This window comes from Cucurbita moschata, unplaced genomic scaffold (assembly GCF_002738365.1).
Source record: "Cucurbita moschata cultivar Rifu unplaced genomic scaffold, Cmos_1.0 Cmo_Scf00018, whole genome shotgun sequence".
Lineage (NCBI taxonomy): Eukaryota > Viridiplantae > Streptophyta > Magnoliopsida > Cucurbitales > Cucurbitaceae > Cucurbita > Cucurbita moschata.
Window position 1 is genome coordinate 2,695,926 of NW_019268534.1, and position 21,568 is coordinate 2,717,493.

The 21,568-nt window shown below is 32.0% G+C and overlaps 2 protein-coding genes and 1 long non-coding RNA gene across 3 annotated transcripts in view; 2 read left to right on the forward strand and 1 right to left on the reverse strand.

Moving 5' to 3' along the window:
- Positions 1–2,876: 2,876 nt before the first annotated feature.
- LOC111455820 (4-coumarate--CoA ligase 2-like) lies at positions 2,877–4,670 on the reverse strand. The gene is made up of 2 exons (XM_023097440.1): positions 3,230–4,670; positions 2,877–3,149 (listed from the first exon to the last, which is right to left on the reverse strand). The coding sequence occupies exons 1-2, from the start codon at positions 4,633–4,635 to the stop codon at positions 2,927–2,929; spliced, it is 1,629 nt and encodes a 542-aa protein (XP_022953208.1). The 5' UTR covers positions 4,636–4,670; the 3' UTR covers positions 2,877–2,926.
- An 8,553-nt stretch (positions 4,671–13,223) lies between these two features.
- Positions 13,224–13,756, forward strand: LOC111455824. The gene is made up of 2 exons (XR_002712636.1): positions 13,224–13,368; positions 13,569–13,756. It is a non-coding gene; the product is annotated as an uncharacterized LOC111455824 (long non-coding RNA).
- Positions 13,757–20,922: 7,166 nt separating this feature from the next.
- The window catches only part of LOC111456503, a 2,469-nt gene continuing 1,823 nt past the window's right edge, over positions 20,923–21,568 (forward strand). The window contains exon 1 of the mRNA XM_023098389.1: positions 20,923–21,290. Coding sequence (XP_022954157.1) covers positions 21,209–21,290 — 82 coding nt within the window. The 5' untranslated portion in view covers positions 20,923–21,208. The remainder of the gene's footprint in view (positions 21,291–21,568) is intronic.

Genomic DNA, 21,568 nt, shown 5'->3' on the forward strand with positions numbered 1-21,568 from the left:
ATATTTTCTTCTATTTAAATATTAATTAGAGAAACAGTCTTGGGGATCAGATGGAGAGCCCACCGGTACCCACCCATGAAACTGGCGACTGGTGGGCGGTGGGCCGCCGTGCCGTGGTGGGGCACGATGTCGTTTTATTGGGTTTCAACTTTAAATGGAATTCTCAAAGGGGCGGTGGAAGGGCGTAAGACAGAGAAAGTAGGGCTGGCAATGGAGCATGACCAAATAATGTTCTCTCTTTCTTAATAAATTATGTTCTTAAAACATATTTAAAAAAAAAAACAGATTAATTCATAAAATAAACTTATAATTTAATCCAAAATAAATCTCCAAATATATTTGGCCTACCACTGACCCAGGCGGCTGCGGAGGAGGTCGTGACCGGTGGGGCAGCCAGTTGTGGCCCACCTAGTGGGACCCCTTGGCACAACTAGAGAGAGGCGTGTTCACCACAGCTTTGCAACAGAAGTTTACCTGTCATTTTCTTTTTTTATTTATTTATATAAGAAGAATAAAATAAAATAATTATTAATTTTAATTTTAAATGTTTGAAAATTAAAAATATACATAAATTTTTTTTTTTTTTTGAATAAATGATCCGAACAATTCAACTCAACCCAACTAACCAAAAAATGTAGGGTTGAATTGGGTTAGGTTCTTATTTAATAGGAGTTGTTTGGACCAATCCGACTCAACCTATTACAAGAACATCTTTACTCGTACAAATAAAATAGAATTGTAAAATTCCCATAAATATTTTTAAAAAATCCAATTTATTAATAAAACCTATTGGTTTTAAAACAATAAGAGTATTAAAGTTTTGATAAATGTTGATTGGGCTGAGATTTTTCAGGCCGATTGGGACGGCCCAACCAATTCCTCTAAAGCCCATCACCGACGGACATTTGATGCTCACTCCGGAACCTCTTCCACTCAGTGGGACTGCCCAATTGGGCCGAGATGGCTAATAAAATGGGCCCAATTTCGAATTATTTCCCACGTTGATGATCATATTTAATTAGTCATCTTAATCAAAGGTCAAATGTTTTTTAAATTGTATAAATGGTCAACTGCCGTAAAAATATGGACAAAAATGCCCTTGTTTTATAGTGTATCAAAAAACCGCTAAAATCATCATTAGATCGAGTCACACGAATGCTTACACTAAAACCAGCTAAAATATTAGTTAATTTGAATAAAATCGAAATTTAAAATTTTATATATTTATTTTGAACAAAATCGAAAGTCATCATTTATTGATATTTAAATTTTTCTCAATGTCAACTAATATAAAATTATTAATAAATGAATTTGACTTATATGATGATTTTATAATCCGTGGATAACTATTAACCAATATATTATATTTAGACTTGTGATTGACTTTAATCTTATTAAATTTTTGCCGTTGTAAATGTTCATAAAGAATACGAGTACACGTGTAATAAATTCATTTGCAAGTTGCCTAATTTCATAATAAATTTGTTCCCGAAGTTATTTAAATGCAATCTAATAATAAGGTATGCGTAAAAAAACGACAATTTACTAATTTTTAAATAATACTCAACTGTTAAATAACTTTACTGAGCTAAAATAATAATGTTTTAAAATTTTAGAGATAAAAAAATAAATATTTAAGTTAATGATAAAAATGAAGTTAGTTAAGAAACGAGGAAGATGGATATAGAATGTGAATGCTTTAAATTAATTATTAGATTTCGAATTATTTATTGGATATAATTTAAAATTAAATATTCTCAAAATTTATGGGAATTTAAAATTATTTCTTCATTTAAAATTGGAATCCTTCGAGAAAATGACCGTTAATGATTGGATTGCAAGTAATTAGACTTTAGAGCTATTTATTTTTATTTATTTGTTTATTTTATTATTATTATTATTTTTTTTTTTTTTTAGTTTCCATGTTGCCTTCAATATATATAATTTAATCATTTGCTTCAAAAGAAAATATTAATATCTTGGGAGTTTATAAATATCTTGCAATTGAAGGGCTAAAATGTCAAACATTTCACGTTAAAGTTGGAGGTTAGATTAAACGATTAAATTAAGTTTAAATTTTTTAAGTCCAACTAATTAAAATTTTAGAATTTTTTTTTCTTCAACTAAACATAATTTTAATTTATTGTTTTATTTTAGTTAATTTTCCAGCTCATTTAATTTTGTAGGAAGGAATCCAAATAGAAATAGGACTTTGATAAGTAGAGAAATAAATTCATTCACGAAACTTTAAATGCATATAAATTATAAAAAATAAAAAAAATAAAAAAAAAACCAAAAATCTATTGTATTTGTTAGAAACTCTATTCTCGTAAAAACGTAAATAAACTCTATCCTCGTCTCCGTACAAATTTGCTATTTATTTTTGTATAAATTAAGACCGTGATTCTTGTAAGAAATTTGCAAGGATCAAGTTTTCCACGAGAATTTATGTTGAGAATTATTGGAAGTGAGTTCCACGTTCGTTAATTTAGTAGAAGATTATGGGTTTATGAGTGATGAATACTATCTCCATTGGTATGAGGCATTTTGAGGGAGCCCACAAGCAAAACCACGAGAGCTTATGCTCAAAGTGGACAATATCATAACATTGTGGAGAGTCGTGGTTAATAATAAATTTAATAATATTTTATATATTAAAATATAATATAATATTTGAAATTGTATTTTTAAAATTTTAATTCGTTTACCTCTAGTGTTAAATTTGAAGTAAAAATGATAAATGGGATAAAGTAATAAACTAATTAAGTTTATTATTTCGAAATAAAGTAAAGTATAAAAGTATAAAAGTATTTGTGAGAATTGTGTTTCACAATCCTAATACAGAATTTTAATTCACCAACCAAACAGAAAATTACAAAAGAAATAATAATTGGTGTGTTAATATTTGGGTAATTTGGTAATTAAATTAATTGAAAGCCCCAGAAGCAAGTTTTGCTCTGAGTTCTTTTCTCAGGATTTTGCCAGATGGCGCCTTTGGAATGGCGTTGACGAAGAACACACGTTTTAGCCTCTTGTAGAACACCACTTGTTTTGATATGAATTGCTTTACGTCTTCCTCTGTTATTGCGCCGCCGTTCGCCTTCACCACAAACGCCACCGGCACTTCTCCGGCCTGCTCGTCCGGCATACTAAAAAAAATAATAAATAATTCTTATTAGAATTGAATTTTTTTTAAGGTATTTTGATTAAATAATTCATTTCAGCTCACCCAATGACCGCCGCGTCGGAGAGTTTGGGGTGAGTGATAAGAAGCGACTCGAGCTCGGCTGGCGCCACTTGAAAGGCCTTGAATTTGATGAGCTCCTTAAGCCGATCCACTATGAACAGCTCGTCGTCGTCGTCGACGAAGCCGATGTCGCCGGTGTGAAGCCATCCTTCTTTGTCAACGGTCCTCTTCGTGGACTCCAAATCATTCAAATATCCCTTCATGATCTGTTCCCCTCTAATACAAATCTCTCCGGCGGAGTTCGCCGGCAACGAGGCGCCGGTTTCTGGGTCAACGATTTTCATCTCTGCATTACGGACCACCGTCCCACAGGCGCCGGCTTTCACTGGAAACGGCTCTTTCGCAAAAGCTAAACTCATTGTCAAAACCGGACCGGCCTCCGTCATTCCATATCCCTGCCCGAGAACCGCCGTTGGAAATTTCTCTCTCACAGCGTCTTCCAGCTCCTTCCCCAACGGCGCTCCACCGGATTTTAAAACCCTCACCGATGACACGTCATATTTCTCAAATTCCGGCGACTTAGCAATGGCCAAGAAAATGGGCGGAACAATCGGCATGATTGAAACTTTGTGTTTCTCAATCAATTCCAAAAGCGAAAGGATCTCGAATTTCTGCATTATCAAAATCGCAGCGCCGGCGCGTAGGCCACACAGTAAAATCGAGTTCAGTGAATAGACGTGGAAGAACGGCAGTACACAGAGGATAACATCACTGCCGTGATAATAGAGATTCGGATTTTGGCCGTCGATTTGTTGAGCAACGCTTGTGATTAACCCTTTATGCGTTAACATAACTCCCTTCGGCAAACCAGTAGTGCCGGAGGAATACGGCAGCGCCACCACATCGTCAGCGGCAAACTCCACCGCCGGCACGTGGGATTCATCCGCCCCACTCAAAACAGAGTAATGCAGACAACCCTCAACAGCAAAATCAACACAAACAATTTTCACCCCATTTTCCGCCAAATCCTTAACCCGATCGTAAAAGCAAGCCATCGTCACAATCAATTTGGCATTGGCGGCTTTGGCCTGTTTGGCTATTTCCACCGCCGTGTAAAAGGGGTTCGCCGCCGTCATAACAGCTCCACAGTACGAGGCGGCGAGGAAGGTAAAGACAAACTCCGGGGAATTGGGAAGTAAATTCATGACGACATCACTCTTTTTAATTCCGAGATTGTGTAAACCAGCAGCGACACGACGGGACATTAGCTGAACGTCGTGGTATGAGTAAACGTCGCCGGTGGCGCCGTTGATCAAACAGGGGCGTGAGCCAAATTTGGACATGTTTTGGAAAACGTATTCGTGGAGTGGAAGATGATTGGGAATGTGAATATCGGGAAGCTTTGATCGGAAAATGAACTCGTGGGTTTGGTTTGATTCGACCGCCATTGTTGAAGCTGCAAATTGAGGTAAGAAAAATTAGATATGAATTTTGTTTGAAGATGGATGAGAAGGAGATGGGATTTTATAGAGACGAGAAATTAATTAAAAAAATTGGTATTTGGTTGGTGAGGAAAATAAATGGGAATTAAAAAATAAAAAATAAAAAATAAAAAAAGGTTTGGTGGTCAGATGTGAGGTCTGAGGAAACAGGGCGAGTGGGCATTGCTTTCACCAACCCCCCAAGTTTTTGACTATGAAGAAGGAAGGACCTCTAATGGCTGCACAATAAGTCCACTCGCTTTCCCCATTTCTTCACCTAACCTTTTTTTCTGGACTCCACCATTTTTTTTTTTTAATTTTTTGTTCTTAGTTTTGAAAAGTTTTTTTTTTTTTTTTTTTTGAAACGGTGCAACGTTATGAAACATAACCATGTTTAAGGGTAATACGGTAATTTTCTTTATTCCCGACGTTGAATGTGATTGATAAGTAGAGATGTCTATAGGTCGAAGTTGGGACGTGAAAGCATTTTTCATTCTCGTTCTTATCTCCGATTTCAATCTATGTGCATAAATTTTCGATATGAGTGTCCTTTTATTTATATATATTAAAAAATATTAATTAATTTCAAATAAAAATTTTTAATAGATAATTTCTTTTAAAAAAAATAACTTTAATCTAATAAATTTCATAATATTTGAGTTATAACCTTGAATATAATATATAATTTATAAAATTTCAAATTTCAATATTACACTTACCTTATTTATTTATTTATATATAAGTAAAGATATACATATAATTATAGAATATAAATATATATTAATAAATCTTGAGTTTTAAAGAAAGTGGATCGGGGCAAAAATTTAGTAGGGTCGGAGATGAGGTATTCCATCGCCAGCCCTTGATAGAGAAAAATGTCTCTTCACTATCTCTCTTAGTTTCCATTTTAAATGGGATTTTTCGTCTTGTTCGGGGTGAACACGTACGGATTAAATAGATATCTCTAATGGTAAGTTGTTATTAAGTATATGAATAGTAATAAAGGTGAGACGATAAATTTGACTATTTACTACAAAGAGAAATTTTTTTATTTCTCGATTTTCCTAAGGTCTCGATACTTCCGTATAATATTATAAATCGGTTAATTTTGATTTAATTTTTTTTTTGTCAAATTCATTCCTAATATGCTACGTAATATGTATATATATATCAACGTCAACACATATTAAGAGATTAATGGTTTAAATCGAGACGTTTATTAATTATTAGATTGTTAGTTGGATTTATGGTTCACCAACTACGTGGGATCAATTTGTGGAGAGAAAGCAATATATTCAACAAAGTTCTAATCTCAACAAACACAAAACGAGAACAAAAGGTCCATTTATGGAATTCAACGTTCACATTTAACCGCCAAAATAAATAATTTTTATTTTTACTAAATATTATTGTCGCTCAAATTAAATATAATTGTATAGTTAAATACTATTAAAATATAAGACACTAGAATTAAACTTTGAATTGATTTATAAGACACTAGATAACGATATTTTCATTTAATTTTCACCCAAACAAACAAAAAATGAAAAAAATGATAATGCAATCGAACAAGTATAAAACTTTAATGAGTTGCCAACTTAGGACCTGTCCTGAATTTAAGGTTTCAAAACAGCAATTCATTAAATACCGCCCTCAACCATATGATGTTATTGGAGATTTTTTATATGGAAAGTAAAAATCAAGTTCGAGAAATATTATAGACATGTATAGATTTCGAGAATCGTCTATCAACCGTTCATCCAATTCCAACATAACAACACGGTGGGTGTTAAAAAAACTCGATAATCTAAATAAATAAAACCAACATAACCCATACGATTTGGGTTGGGTCTAAATAAATGGACACTGTGATGTCCCACGTTAGTTAGGAAGAGAACAAAACACATTTTGTAAACCTTCCCCTAACAGACCTGTTTTGAAGCTTTGAGGTGAAGCCGGAAAGAAAAAGTTCAAAAAAGACAATATCTACTAGCGGTGGATATGGGTTGTTATAGAGACTCTCAAGATCCGGTTGGTTCATGTATTTTTCTAAAATTATATTAAATTGAACCGAATAAAATCGTCCATATATATATATATATATTCCATTTCATTTTTTTAATTATTTATTATCCTAGTAACTCTTCAAAATAAATTTAAAGCATCGTAATTTTGAGATAAAATAGACTTTTGGTTCATTAAATTAGAATTATATTCTTATTTGTTCGGTGAATTTTCAAAATCAAAACACATTTAATAAAAGATATTATGACTTAGTTTCTTGCTCATTTGATATTTCTGGTCAAATTGTCTACTTTTTAATAATATTTTCAAAATCAAAATTAAGCGTAAGATTCCTACGTTAGTTTGAAAGACAAACGAATCATTCTTTACAAATGTATTTTTCTATACTAGGCGCGTTATAAAAATTTTAAATAAAAAATTTAAATAAAACAATATAAACTACATTTTAAAACTAATATACCAGAAAAAAAAGAAAAGAAAAAAAACAAAAATAGTTTACTTGCGAAAGTGCCGGTTATAATTAGCCGATTAGACGGCTATTAAATGATTTTTTTTTATAAATATTTTTCTCTCTTTTCCATATAAACAAAATGTTAGAAGTCGATTATAATTTCGTGAAAATTTTAAATGATATTTTTTTTTCCCAAAATATGATAATATGTGGACGTGAATATTTGAGTATCATCAAAATATTTTTTTAGCACGTAGAATAACATTATTAATGTCACTAGAATATTTATAAATATTGTTAATAGTAACTTATAATTTGCTGAACAAACATTAACTTCATATATATATATATATATATATATATATATATATATATATATATATATATACACACAATACACTGACGTGATAAAACTACCAGCTTTAGCATTTATAAAAATATCAAATTTTCGTGGAGAAACTTCACATAGCATATTTGTTTAGGGATATTCTCAATTAACCTAATTTAATTCGTACAATTTCGGTTAAATTATCAATTTATTTAAGTTAGATTTAGTTTAAATAAATGAAAATTTTAGAGATGGATTAAAAAAAAAACATTTTTACTTATAATTATATATATATATATATATATTTAATTTCATAATTACTTTTTAAATTTATAATTTTAAAAATCTGAAGATAATTCAAATTTTTAAAATTAATAATGAAATGAAATTAAAATATAGCAACGAAATATAATATTTTAATTAATATTAATTTTATAATACTCAATAAATCAATATAAACGGAAGATTTTAATCCATTCAACTAACTGGATGAAAATGATTTTTTAATCCAACCTAATTTGGTTGATTTTTTGTTCTTAGACTTTTAGACGAAGAGTAAAAATAAAAAATAATTAAATCACATTTTTTTAATAACTCGGCGGGTTATTGGACGTGTAAGTCAAGGTGAACGAGAATATGTTCATAAGTAAGAAATTGATCGGCAAACTTTAGTAGAAAATTATTAAAATAAATAATTTTTGTTGAATCTAAGTCAAACTTTGAAACGCTGTCGTTCAAACTCGTGGTGCTCCTCTAGTATATTGTGCCAGTGCTTCACCAACTGCCAAGAGGCTTCCTTTTACATTTTGTTTTTCTTTGGTGTGCGGTGTTTGGTTAAACTTTATATTCGTTTTAATTTTATTACTTTAATAAATCTTAGTTTGGTTGTTGAAATTTTTTAAGTTGGTTATACATTTTAATACTATTTTAATTTTATACACTTAATTTAAATTATTTAGGAAGACTGCCTTTAAATAGACTAATAGAATTAATGTATGAATAAATTTTATATAAAAAATTCTAAATTGATTTACTTATATAAAAATTTAAGAATTTAAACGAAACATAATATAAAGAATAAATGGATACTCATGGTACAAATTAATATAATTATTAATTGATATAATAAAAAATATAGAATAAAATGTAAAAAAGGGCATTTGAAAATGGGTAGTTGAATGAAAATAACCTTATTTTTTATGAAAAAGATCTGGACCATTAGACCTCGTAAAAAAGAAAAAATAAAACAAAAAAAAAATCCCAGCTAGTTTTTTTTTAAGTAGTTAGATGTATTAGATGAACACGACTCTACGCAATGGTATGATATTATCCACAGAGCATAAGCTCTCGGGGCTTTATTTTGGGCTTTCCCAAAACTAGTTGATGTGAGACTTTCATCATCCAACACCTCTCCTAAAACAAAGTCCGACTCCCCTTAATCAAGATATTATAAACCCAAATGAGTCGATGTACGCCTCTCCTCAATCATGGCTCGATTCTTTTTAAAAAAGATATGGACCATACAACCTTGTTAACAAAGCCTGGCAACTTTCTTATTATATTTTCAATTTTTGGATTGTGCGAAAAAAAAAAGAAGAATAAAAAACAAAACAAAAAAAGTATACCGCTAGTTTTTGAGGTAGTTAGGTGTGTTAGATGAACACGACTCTCCACAATGGTACGATATTGTCCATTTGAGCATAAACTCTCATGACTTTACTTTGGACTTCCCAAAATACCTCAAACCGAGTATTCTTTAATTATAAACCCATGATCATTGCTCTCATGGATAAAATCATCCAACACCTCCCCTCTAACAAAGTACGCCTCCCCCAACTCCCTTTCTTCTTTTGGAGTCCTTGTTCAACATTTGAGGATTTACCAATCTATTGACACGACTAAGTTTAGGGCATGACTCTGGTACTATATTAGATGAACACGACTCTCCACAATGGTATGATATTGTCTACTTTGAGTATAAGTTTTTTTAGCTTTGCTTTGTGCTTCCCCTACAAGACTCAAACTAATAGAGAGAGTATTGTTTAATTATAAACTCAGGATCATTCTTGTCTGGGGAGACTTTTATGGGACTTTTATCTCAGAAATAAGAAGTGAGGAAAGACTTGTTTGAGAAATAAAAATTAAAAAGTTTAAACATCAAATTATAATTAAAAATAATTGTTTTACTAGAATATTATCATAAACATAGGGATTCAAAACGGCCCATTCAATGTTGGGCCTCTCTTGGCCCAATAAGTTGAATAGTACGAGGATTAAAAACGGCCCATTCAACGTTGGGATTCAAAACGACTTCCATTTTTCAGTCGCGTGAGGGAGAAATTTTTACAATGTTAAAATAATAATAAAATCCCTCCCCTCAATAAAACAGTTGAAACCACGTTAACCGAATCCATAAATTGATCCAACAAAAAGGAAAAAATAAATTATTTATTTATTTAAATCTGAAAACTGCTGAATTGGGCCTACCGATATTGGCGGGCCATCTCTATATCCGGCCTCTCCCTTCCCTCAGTCTTCCAGTACAGAAATTCAATACTCGCGCCAAAAACTCGAATTCGTTCCTTCTCCATTCAATTTTTCCAAGGACCTCTCCGGTGAAGTCGGCAGCGGCGGACTAGGTGGCGAGCCGTCGAATAGGCCGATGAGGCTGTTGGAGCAGTCTACCTTGAAAGCCAAGGACTATGTCTTTAGGCTTGGCAACGAGACAGATAACATGAACATCGCCGTCGGAGCTAGAGCTGGCGTCATCGACGATCTCTTTGCAGGAAACTTTATTGGCATGGATGTAAGTTTCCGATTTATCACTGTTCTTTCTTTTTTCTATTGTAGGTTATGCTTTCAGTTTTGTCGATGTTTTCCTGAGTTTAGTTTGTTTTGTAGCGGACGTTGTGTTTGATTATCGCCAGAAGGTCACGAGATCGTTCGAGCATCTTCAAGGAGACTATTTCATTGCTTCTGTTTTCATGGTAATTTTATCCGTGTTACTTCGTTCTGCATTGGTTTGTTTTGTAGTTGTGGATTTTCCTTTGTTTTTCATTATTGTTCAGCCGAATCGATATTTTCTAAAAGTGCAATATCGGCCGATCTCGTGCTCTTGATTTTGAAATTTCTTAATTCCTGCACTTGGAATCAAGATGAGCCTCACAGTACATTTCGAGTAGAAATGTGGACGTTTCCACCACGGTCGAATCGCTGCATTTTTGTTAATCATCAAGGAGAGTATTACATTACTCTTATTTTCATGATAATTGTATCTGTTCTACTTCCTTCCATTGAGTTTTTTGTTCAGTCATCGATTCCGTTATTGTTCAGTTGAATCGATATTTTACGCAATTTCTCAGGTCGTTGACATTGTAAACATGTTTCCTGACCAAGGTGAGCAAATTTTTCACGTAATTTTCAAAGTTACAAATTGTGGTTGATAGAATCAACAAGTTTTTGAAAAGCAACTTCTTAGCAAAGCATCGATTATAAATTTGGTTAGGCTCTGATACTATGTTAGATGAACACGACTCTCACAGCTATGAGCTTCCCTAAACAACCTCATACCAACGGAGATAGTATTATTTGATTATAAACCTATGATCATTCCTTAAATTAGCCGAGGTGGGACTTTCATCATCCAACACCTCCCCTTGAACAAAGTACGCCTCCTCTTGATCGGAGCTCGACTCCTTTGGAGTTTAGTCATTTTTTACTATGCCTTTGAGGAGGCTTGACTCCTTTTCTTTTGGAGTCCTTTGTTCGACATTGGAGGACTTACCAATTTATTGGCTCGACTAAGTTTAAGGCATGGCTCTGATACCATGTTAGATGAATGGCTCTCCACACTGGTATGATACTTCGAGCATAAGCTCTCGTGGGTTTGCTTTGGGTTTTCCCAAAAGGCCTTGTACTAATGGAGATATATTTTTTTATTATAAACTCATGATCATTCCCTAAATTATCCGAGGTGGGATTTTCAACATCCAACAAATTTCAATTCATTGAACTTGGAAGTAATATTATGGTTAATCTCGCTCTCTCCTTTCTTTTTGTGTACTTTCTGGAGTTTTGGCCAATGACTATGAAAATTGTTAAACATTCATTCATCTAGTCGTATCTTGAAAATTCAATATTTTTATATAGCATTTGTGTTTCACCACAAATTTAAATAGCAAACAAACGTATGTTTCACACATACAAACGACACTTTCGTTTCTCTGACACTCTAATATCCACCACATACACAGTTCATAACTTGAAACATTTCAAAGCTAAGTATTATCATTATCTTACATTTAGAAATTGCTCTTATTTCTTTTTTCTCAGCTTTGGATTTTTATGAAGCTGTAAGATCACAGACATATGATGGGGCTATATCTAAGGTACACTTTCATGAGCATATGTAAGGCCTGATAATATTAATGTTTCTTTCAAATCATTTATGGAATGAAGATCCATCCTTTAGAAGGGTAGAATAATTTAATATTTTTATGTCGAACTCCCTTTTTATTTCAGTGGGTTGATGATATTGGAGTGGGAAAGCTAGGATAAAAGTGCTTAAGAGAAGGAAGAATGAAAAGCTTTCTACATGCACACCACCAGAGGTCAATCTATAACATTTCCTACTTCCTACTTATTTGGTTCTAATCTGCTTATCCTATAGTTGCTTGACGTTGTTCAGCCATTAGTTAGTTGACTAATCTATCAAATAAATACGTGCGCACACCGAACGATAACTTGAGAGATGATTTCTTTGTACCAAGATATCAATCACAACATTTTTCAATGTTATGAATAAAAGGTTCAACAGATGGCTATATTCTTCTCCAAAAAAATGTTCCACGTTAATAACTTCTCCAAGAAATACCAAATAATTTTTCCTAAAAATTCTCCACGATTAACAATTCTTCAGAAATGCTTCATAATTAATAATTTCTAGAAATACTCCACGTTTGATAAACTAAATGACATACATATCCAGCTTATTGACTCCACGATCTCCTATGACTTTGCTCAAGATTCTTCACTTGCTAGATAAGTGTGATAGTGACTTCAATTGATTTGTGTCATATCTCATTTTTTTGTTATTCGGAAAAAGATAATACATGTATTTTTATTGTTCACTGTATTCGTTACCTGTTCTCTTTATTGATGATTTAGTAGTAAGAGCGAGACTTTCTTGTGGTAACTGGTCACTGGTCCCTGTCATATTTGGCCGGCCTTTTTGGATGGTTTGTCTCAAAGCTTACCTGTTAACTTGTCATTGTAAGATTTCGATGTCATTTTGTTGATATTATTATTAGTTCAAAAACATTCTTCCTGACTGATTGTTAACTTGTGATTATAAGATTTCGATGCCATTTTGTTGATATTATTATTAGTTCAAAAGCATGACTGATAGCCTGATTGAATAGCATATATGAAAATAGGGGAACCTTCCCGATTAATGGACTTCAACATCAAATGAGTTCAATTCAAGGCGGCAGGTAACATGTAGCAATTAAAACTCAGAATGCCCACAGGCACTAGTATGGATAAATCCTATAACCCGGTTGCAGAGGCTGCTTTTACAGACGGTTAAAACAGACAAAAGTTGTGCTTTTGCCGTCAATTTAAAAAAACTGAAATTCTTGCCAATTGTGACTCAATTCTCAAGTTAAAGCATGCACTTAAGTCACTCTATGTTTTAATATATGAACTGCAGTACAGTACCCGATGCGAAAGAACGTTTGTTTGTTTTTCTTTTCTTTTTAAATACTATCATTCTTTTGTTTTCTTTTTTATCATGAAGAAATTGATTCGATGTTCAGTGCTGAAAGATGCTCATATTGGTTGGCGATTGGCTCGACATTCCCCATCACTGAAAACCCCCCACTATATTCAGTGTCAGGTACGAATTTCGATTAAAACGCCCCCCTTTCATTGTGCTTTATGTCATGGATGTGAGGTGCTTTTTGCTCTTTCAAAAGTATGCTGTCATTGTTCAATACGTCTATAATAACAGCATAGAAAATTTGAAATTTTTTGTACCAACGATTTTGCAATCCGATTTCTTTATAGTCTCATCCTCGTTTCTTCTGGAATATGTAGGAATAGTGAAGGTACATAAACCTATGCTACTGATAGGATGTTTATTAGATATTTTGGTGGAAGTAGAACCAACAATGTGAAGACTCTTTACAACAAAGGTACACATCTCCTTTCATTTACGCTCACTTGAATTTAAATTTAATTTTTTGTGGCATACCTTGAGGCATTTGAGTTGAATATCTAATTTCCAACTTTCTTAATTTCAAAATACCTCAACCCTCTCCTTGTGGTTTTTACCTAATTTTTTAGATTTGTATAATTGAAGGTTTTGAAATCCACTTCTGAAGCAGCTATGCTTTTTTTAGCAGGTTAGTAGTTTGTTTATCCTATCTCATGTAAACTTAAAAGTCCTATACTCACATCCACCACGCACCATTAGGAACCACGACCTCTGTAATGGTATGATATTATCTATTTTGAGCATAAGCTCTCATAGTTTTGCTTTTGGTTTCCCTAAAAGGTATTGTACCAATGGAGATATATATCTTATAAACTCATGTTCAACCTTTTAATTAGTCGATGTGGGACTCCTCACCTAACAACCCTTCCCTCAAACAAAGTACCCCACAGAGCCTCCCCTGAGGTCTATGGAGCCCTCGAACAACCTCCCCTTAATCGAGACTGGACTCCTTTGGAGCCCTCGAACAAAATACACAATTTGTTCAACACTTGAGTTACTTTTGTCTACAAATTGGAGGCTCACAACTTTTTTTTTTGACATTTGAGGATTCCATTAACATGACTAAGTCAAGGGCATGACTCTAATAACATGTTAGGAACCACGACCTCCATAATAGTATGATACTGTCCACTTTGAGTATAAGCTTTCATACTTTGCTTTTGATTTTCTCAAAAAGCTTCATCTCAAGTAGATGTATTCCTTACTTATAAACCCATTTCAACCCCTTAATTAGTCGAGTGGAACTCCTTACCCAACAATCCTCAACACGGACTTCTACAAGTCATAAACTCACAAATTAAGCATCAACGAATAAATAGCCATTTTGAATGCTTTTTGAAAAAAAATTATTTTCAAGTACTTAAAAAATCATTTCAAACCGTCCCTAAATTTTTCAAATTAACTAAATCAAAATTTAAAGCTTTAGGCCACTAGCCAATTCCATCTACCAAAGTTTTGCTCAATTCTTAGATAGTCTAGGGAATATATAATATAAACATCATCAATCTTAGTAAAGACGTCAATCATAAACATTAAACAAAATCGATCATAAATTTCAACTTTAGGAATATTTCATTGTAATTTAAATTCAAGTTATAGGAATTAAGGTTTTCGAAACCTAAGTTACACAAATCTAGACTTGCTAAATTTTGACCAAGAACCCTCTTTATTTTTAAATACTTGGCAGAAGAGAAAATTTAAAAAAACCATCATAATACTAAAATAGTACAACCTTTTCATTTGGATGGTTGTCCTTATTTGTTAGACCTCACAAATGGAGTAGCCTTTAAATATTCCTTTCCTCAATAAGCAATTGAAAATATCAAAGAAACTACATATGAAGCATAATGGAAACAGATGAACAATAAGTGGTACGTCTGAAAACAAATAATATCTTTCTTTTTTCCCCTGAATTGCAAACAGCATCTTTACTTGATTTGATTTTCATTTGTCTATATCCCATGACGAGATGAAATGGAGTTAGATATTATTCTTTGGAGCTCTCGATGTTCTAAAGTTAGACAAACAATTAGTCATCTCGATTGGATGGGAGGTATGCCCTTAATTTGGAAGTCTTCATAATTGGGGGGTTGTCCTTACAAAACCCAAATGCAAGATGACAAAGGCCTCTAAAAATCTTCATAAGGCCTCCTCAAACATCCATTTGGATTTCGCATTATTGTTAATTTAGGAAGCCTAATTCTAGCCTATTCAAGCTTTAATCAATTAGTTCACTAAAGTCGTTGATTTCAATGGCTTGTTGACCACTAATGTGACTAGTGGGCAAATTGGTTAAATGAAATTATGGGACATCCTTAGTGTCGGTCTACGTAGATTACAAATTTAATGGCAACCCTCTTCCCTTGCAGATAAACAGTAAACCAAGCCTGAAAACATCTTTCCCCTCTTTCATTAAGGTCAATTTATACCCTAAATTTTAGATAATTTAGGTTCTATCTTAAAGAATTCGAACTTATAATTATATTTTATCGAATAATTTTTTAGGGTAGTATTAGTAAAAAATTAGAGATTTACCTGATGATTAATAAAACTCTTTCTCATTTATGTACTCCTGGTATTGTTCCATTCCTAATTCCTAATTTAAAGTCGAAAAGAGAAAATAGCTTAACCTCTTTCAACAAAATTTTTAGTAGAATTTAGCATAAAATGACTCTTACCAATGGAAAGAGTATTGAGTATTCTTTGATTATAAACTCATGATCATTCCCTATTAGTTGATGTGGGACTTATATCATCCAACACCTCCCCTCGAACAAAGTACGCCTCCCCTTAATTGAGGCTAGACTCCTTTCTTTTTTTTGGAGTCGTAGTCATTTTTTACTATGCCTTCGTGGAGGCGAGAGGCTAGACTCCTATTTTTTTTTTGGAGTCGTAGTCATTTTTTACTATGCCTTCCTGGAGGATCGCCTCTTTTTCTTTTGGAGTCCTTTGTTCAACATTTGAGAACTTACCAATCTATTGACACGACTAAGTTTAGGGCATGACTCTTATACCATGTTAGATAGACGAACACAACTCTCCACCAATGGTATGATATTGTCCACTTTGAGTGTTAGTTTTTATAGCTTTGTTTTGGGCTTGTCCAAAAGGTATCGTAGAGAGAGTATTCTTTGATTATAAATTCATGATCATTTCCTAAATTAGCCGTGGGACCTTCATCATCGAACAAGATACATAAAGAATTGAAAATATTTTTTTTTTGAAGTCTTTTAGATTTATTGTTTAATTTGCTAAAGTTGTGAGATTAGATTTGCCTTGGCGGCCGAGTACTCCATATATATATATATATATATATATATATATATATATAGTATAATATAATAATATAAAACATATCAAAGAGAAGATTGCATGAAAAGTGGCTTTACCTACAAAATCTCTTATTTCTTTGGTTGAAGTTGACGAAGTTTCCACGACATTAATTGCTCCATGCTTTTTCCCCTTTTTTTTTTTTTTAATTCTAAAAATTAGATATTTTGATTTTAGGGTTAAAAAATTACGAAAAAAGTAATCCTATTTGGTTTTAACGTCTTAAAAGAAAACACACCGACACCTCCTGATCTTGACGGAGTAACAAACTCCCCTTTAATTCTGAATATTATATTATTATATTTCAAATTGTTATTTCCACACTTATTTTTTTTATGCTTTGATAATTGAAATGTAGACAATCTCAATTCTATTCCATCAATCGGACTCTGATTTCGTTGTCAGGTTGAAGTTTTAATTAAATAGCATTTAAAACCAAAATTGATTAATTAAACACATGTCAAGCATATAATTATCCTAAATCTTTTACAACTTTCTTTCATGTATTACTCTTTTTTTTAACTAAATATGTATTACTGGTTGGGAACAGAGAGAATTGAAAAGATAGATAAATGGGAAGAAATCTCTCAAATTTACTAAATCTGTTATGACTAAATCAAATCTAATTTAAATAACTAAATTAAATCTAAATTAAAATAATTTTAATGATATTTAGTCTTTAACGGGCGTTTTTTAAGCGTCATTTTTTTTTTCCAAATCCTTGTATTTTAATCCTCAGGTTTCTAGATTTATTTTCATATTTGAAATTTTCTTATGATTGCATATACCATTATTTTTCAAAATAGGAAATGCCGACGTGTCGACCAATAAATGGCTCCTAGAATACCTTTCTAAAAGTGGGCCAACCCATCTTTAATTCCGCCACGTGTGACATCATTTTTTTTTTTTTGCCGACACTTACAGATCTGTGACTGTGATTATTTATAAAATAAAAAATAATTATATTAAATTGAAAACGAATAAAATATTCGAATTTTAAATTTAGAAAAATCGAAGCATTTCTCAGAAGGTCAAAACTGCCCTCCTTGGAAAACATTCCACTGGACTTTACAGACCCGATTTCAGACACGTTTAAATTGAAGCCTTCGCCATATATTTTTAAAATATAAATAATAATTTATTATAATTTCCAAATTTCTAGAAAATGAAGCCACCAGATAAATCAAATACAAAAACAGAATGACGGTGCTCGTGTTCCACAGCTAGATGACTACGTGCTTGCATTAATGTCTAATTATCCCTACAAATGAACACGAGTCCTTTCAATTTATTCACATGCATCTTAAATTTTTTTTAAAGAAGTTATTCCACATAAAATTACTGGAAGAAAAACACACTTAATCATAAAGTTTATATAATTGAGTGTCTAAAAAAGAAAGTGTCCACATAAAATTACTGGAAGAAAAACACACTTAATCATAAAGTTTATATAATTGAGTGTCTAAAAAAGAAAGTGTCCACATAAAATTACTGGAAGAAAAACACACTTAATCATAAAGTTTATATAATTGAGTGTCTAAAAAAGAAAGTGTCCACATAAAATTACTGGAAGAAAAACACACTTAATCATAAAGTTTATATAATTGAGTGTCTAAAAAAGAAAGTGTCCACATAAAATTACTGGAAGAAAAACACACTTAATCATAAAGTTTATATAATTGAGTGTCTAAAAAAGAAAGTGTCCACATAAAATTACTGGAAGAAAAACACACTTAATCATAAAGTTTATATAATTGAGTGTCTAAAAAAGAAAGTGTCCACATAAAATTACTGGAAGAAAAACACACTTAATCATAAAGTTTATATAATTGAGTGTCTAAAAAAGAAAGTGTCCACATAAAATTACTGGAAGAAAAACACACTTAATCATAAAGTTTATATAATTGAGTGTCTAAAAAAGAAAGTGTCCACATAAAATTACTGGAAGAAAAACACACTTAATCATAAAGTTTATATAATTGAGTGTCTAAAAAAGAAAGTGTACTTTATCCGTATAGATAGTGATTTTTAATCTTTTTAAACTTTTCTTAGTCTTCTTATCCTCAATACTGCTCTTGTTCGAATATAATATTAGTTGATATAGTATTTAGATGTCACAATTATAATTTCTTTCTTTGACAAATTGACTTCTAATTTATAATTTTAGGTTGAATAACTCTTTAAAATGTAATTAAATTTTTAATTTTATATTTATTAAATATAAAAATGGAAAGTTTAGAATTGATATTAAATGTTGGGTAAAAAATTTGAGTGGACATAAATGTAAGAATTTATGGACAAACAAATTTATAATTTAATTAAATAGAAATCAAAGTGATGAACAAAATTAAAAACTTATTTTGTTTTAAAAAAAATATTTATTTAGCTTAAAAGAGCATCTCATTGCTTCTTTGTTGGTCTTCTTCTCAAAATGTATTGATTTATTAATTTTATAGAAGTTACCAACTTCAACAACTTTATACGACTTTATTACATATATACCTTAGCCCAAGTTATTAAAATCAATCCAATTATCAATATAATTTTTTAAAAATAATTTAAAAACTAAAATAAATATCCTTTTCCTTTTTTTTTTCTTTTTCTTTTTCTTTTTTCTTTTTTCTTTTTTCTTTTTCTTTTTCTTTTTCTTTTTCTTTTTCTTTTTTATTACCATTTTTATCTTTCTATATTGGAGAAGGAAATAATATAAACTAAAATAATTAAGATGAACAAAATATGCAATAACTTAGGGCATACAAATAATATAAATTTGTAGTGAAATTAAATATATAAATAAAATAAAATTAAAAATACTTCCATTAATTATTTTAAATTAGAGAATTAATTTCAATTTTTTTTACTAAATAAATTAGAAATTAGAAGCAAAGTTGTTAGGTGCATTTGGACCCCATTAGATGCTCACAAAACGACAACGTTGAAATGAAGGAAAATACATTGAATGGCTTACGATAAAAGAAGGTGAACAATATTATTACAAATTTTTTTAAAAAAATTATTATTATTATTATTATTTTCCCTATTGCTAACAAACTTTAATGTTAGTTACAAATATAAAGTCATGATATATTCAAGTTTTTTTTTAATGTTATTTCTCAATTTTTTTCGTGCACAGTGGATTATTTCTGATCCTCATGATTCTTGAGATAATAGACACGTTATTATAATGTGTTCTTTAATTCTTATGAAGGATCCGACAAGATCAGGCCAAAATCACTAAGAAAGAGTTGGAAAGAAAACTGGGGGTGTAATGACGTAGATGTAGAGGAGACAGAGTTTTAAACAATGGAGAAGATGATGCATGTGAGTGCACGTGTGTGAAACTGAGTGTGGGTGAGGATGCTCGAGCACGTAAGATGCGTCTGAGCGCATGGGGTGAGGTTTTCATATTGTGGGACATTTTTTAAAGTTTTTTTGTCGAAGTAGGAAAAGGGACCACATGGAGTTGGCAGACATGAGGGTCAGTTCCTTTTGTGTTACATTCGCATTGTGAGACTACTGGGGCAAGGCCGACTACCCTAATAGTTTATCTGTTATAGATAATAGACTACAGGATATACGATAGAAGATCTAGGTTGGAAATACAACAACATACACTAAGACCGGAACACATTATAGCTTAGTACATCTTAGCCTAGTTAACGAGCTAAAAACTAGCAAGCTAGAGAGAGCTTTGTTGGGCTAACGTACAAGAGTTAGAAGCTTGCCAATTGAAAATTAAAAGTAAACCGAGATAAATTAATAGAACCTAAATGCTAATCTAGAGGCTCGAGCCAGAGTTGTTTGAATAAGTTTTCAACTCAGAATTTAAGTTGAGTATAAGAGATTTAACGTAACAATCGAAGCCCACCGCTAATAGATACTGTTCATTTTGACCGATTACGTATCACTGTCAGCTTCACAATTTTCAAACCCGTCTTCTAGGGAGAGGTTTCCACACTCTTACAAAAATGCTTTGTTTTCCTCTCCAAGGACCTTACAATCTACCCCTTGGGGCCCAACGTCTCCACTTGCACACCGCCCAGTATTTAGCTCTGATACTATTTATAACAACCCAAATCCACGGTGAGTAGATATTGTTCGTTTTGGCCTATTACATATAACCGTTAACCACGAGAAGAGAGATGTTGTCGTAATATATATATATATATATATATATATATATATATATATATATATTATATATAATTTATATTTAACCCTTAAAGAGAGAGAGAAAAAAAAAAGGTTGTAAAGTCATGGACTCATAATGGGGCAGTGGTATACCACGTAGGCAACCGGTCACGTGTCGGTGGCCTTAGTTTTAGATATAAAAACGACTCATCCCCTCTTCAATTTCTCTCTAACTATTTTTTAATCTTCCAATTCATTTCACTGTTGCTCTGTCTCTCTCTGTCTCTCTCTCTCTTGCTCTCTCTGCAATTTCATAAGCCTTCTGATCGCAATTTCACTACCGAAGAGCAGAGGAAGGACCGTGAGTGAAAGGAGTGCGGCAGGTCTGGCCGGGCTCAGCACCATAGCCGTTCGACTTGGCGGCGGCGGCGGTGGATTTTGGTACCGGAGGAAAAAGAAGACACGGAGCAGGAGTAAGACGAAAGTTAAGCATCGGTTTATGGAGCTTTGGCACAAGATGATTTTCCCTGTCCGACGAGTTTGGCTCACTGTTTCCGCTCGTGTTAGGGCCCGGAAGAGTGGTTAGTCTCTTAATACTCTTCCTCTTTCCACTTCCTTTTTACCTTCGATTTTTTTTTTCCTCCAAATCGGAGTTTGATTATGGCTTAATTTTATCGAATGTGATGATCTCGACTAAATGAATTGCTTCTGATTGATGGAATTGCTGTATTTCTGTTTCCATCAGGCTTCTCCGGTTTCGGATTTTTTTTTTTTTTTTTTTTTTTTTTTTTTTTTTTTTTTTTTTTTTTTTTTTTTTTTTTTTTTTTTTTTTTTTTTTTTTTTTTTTTTTTTTTTTTTT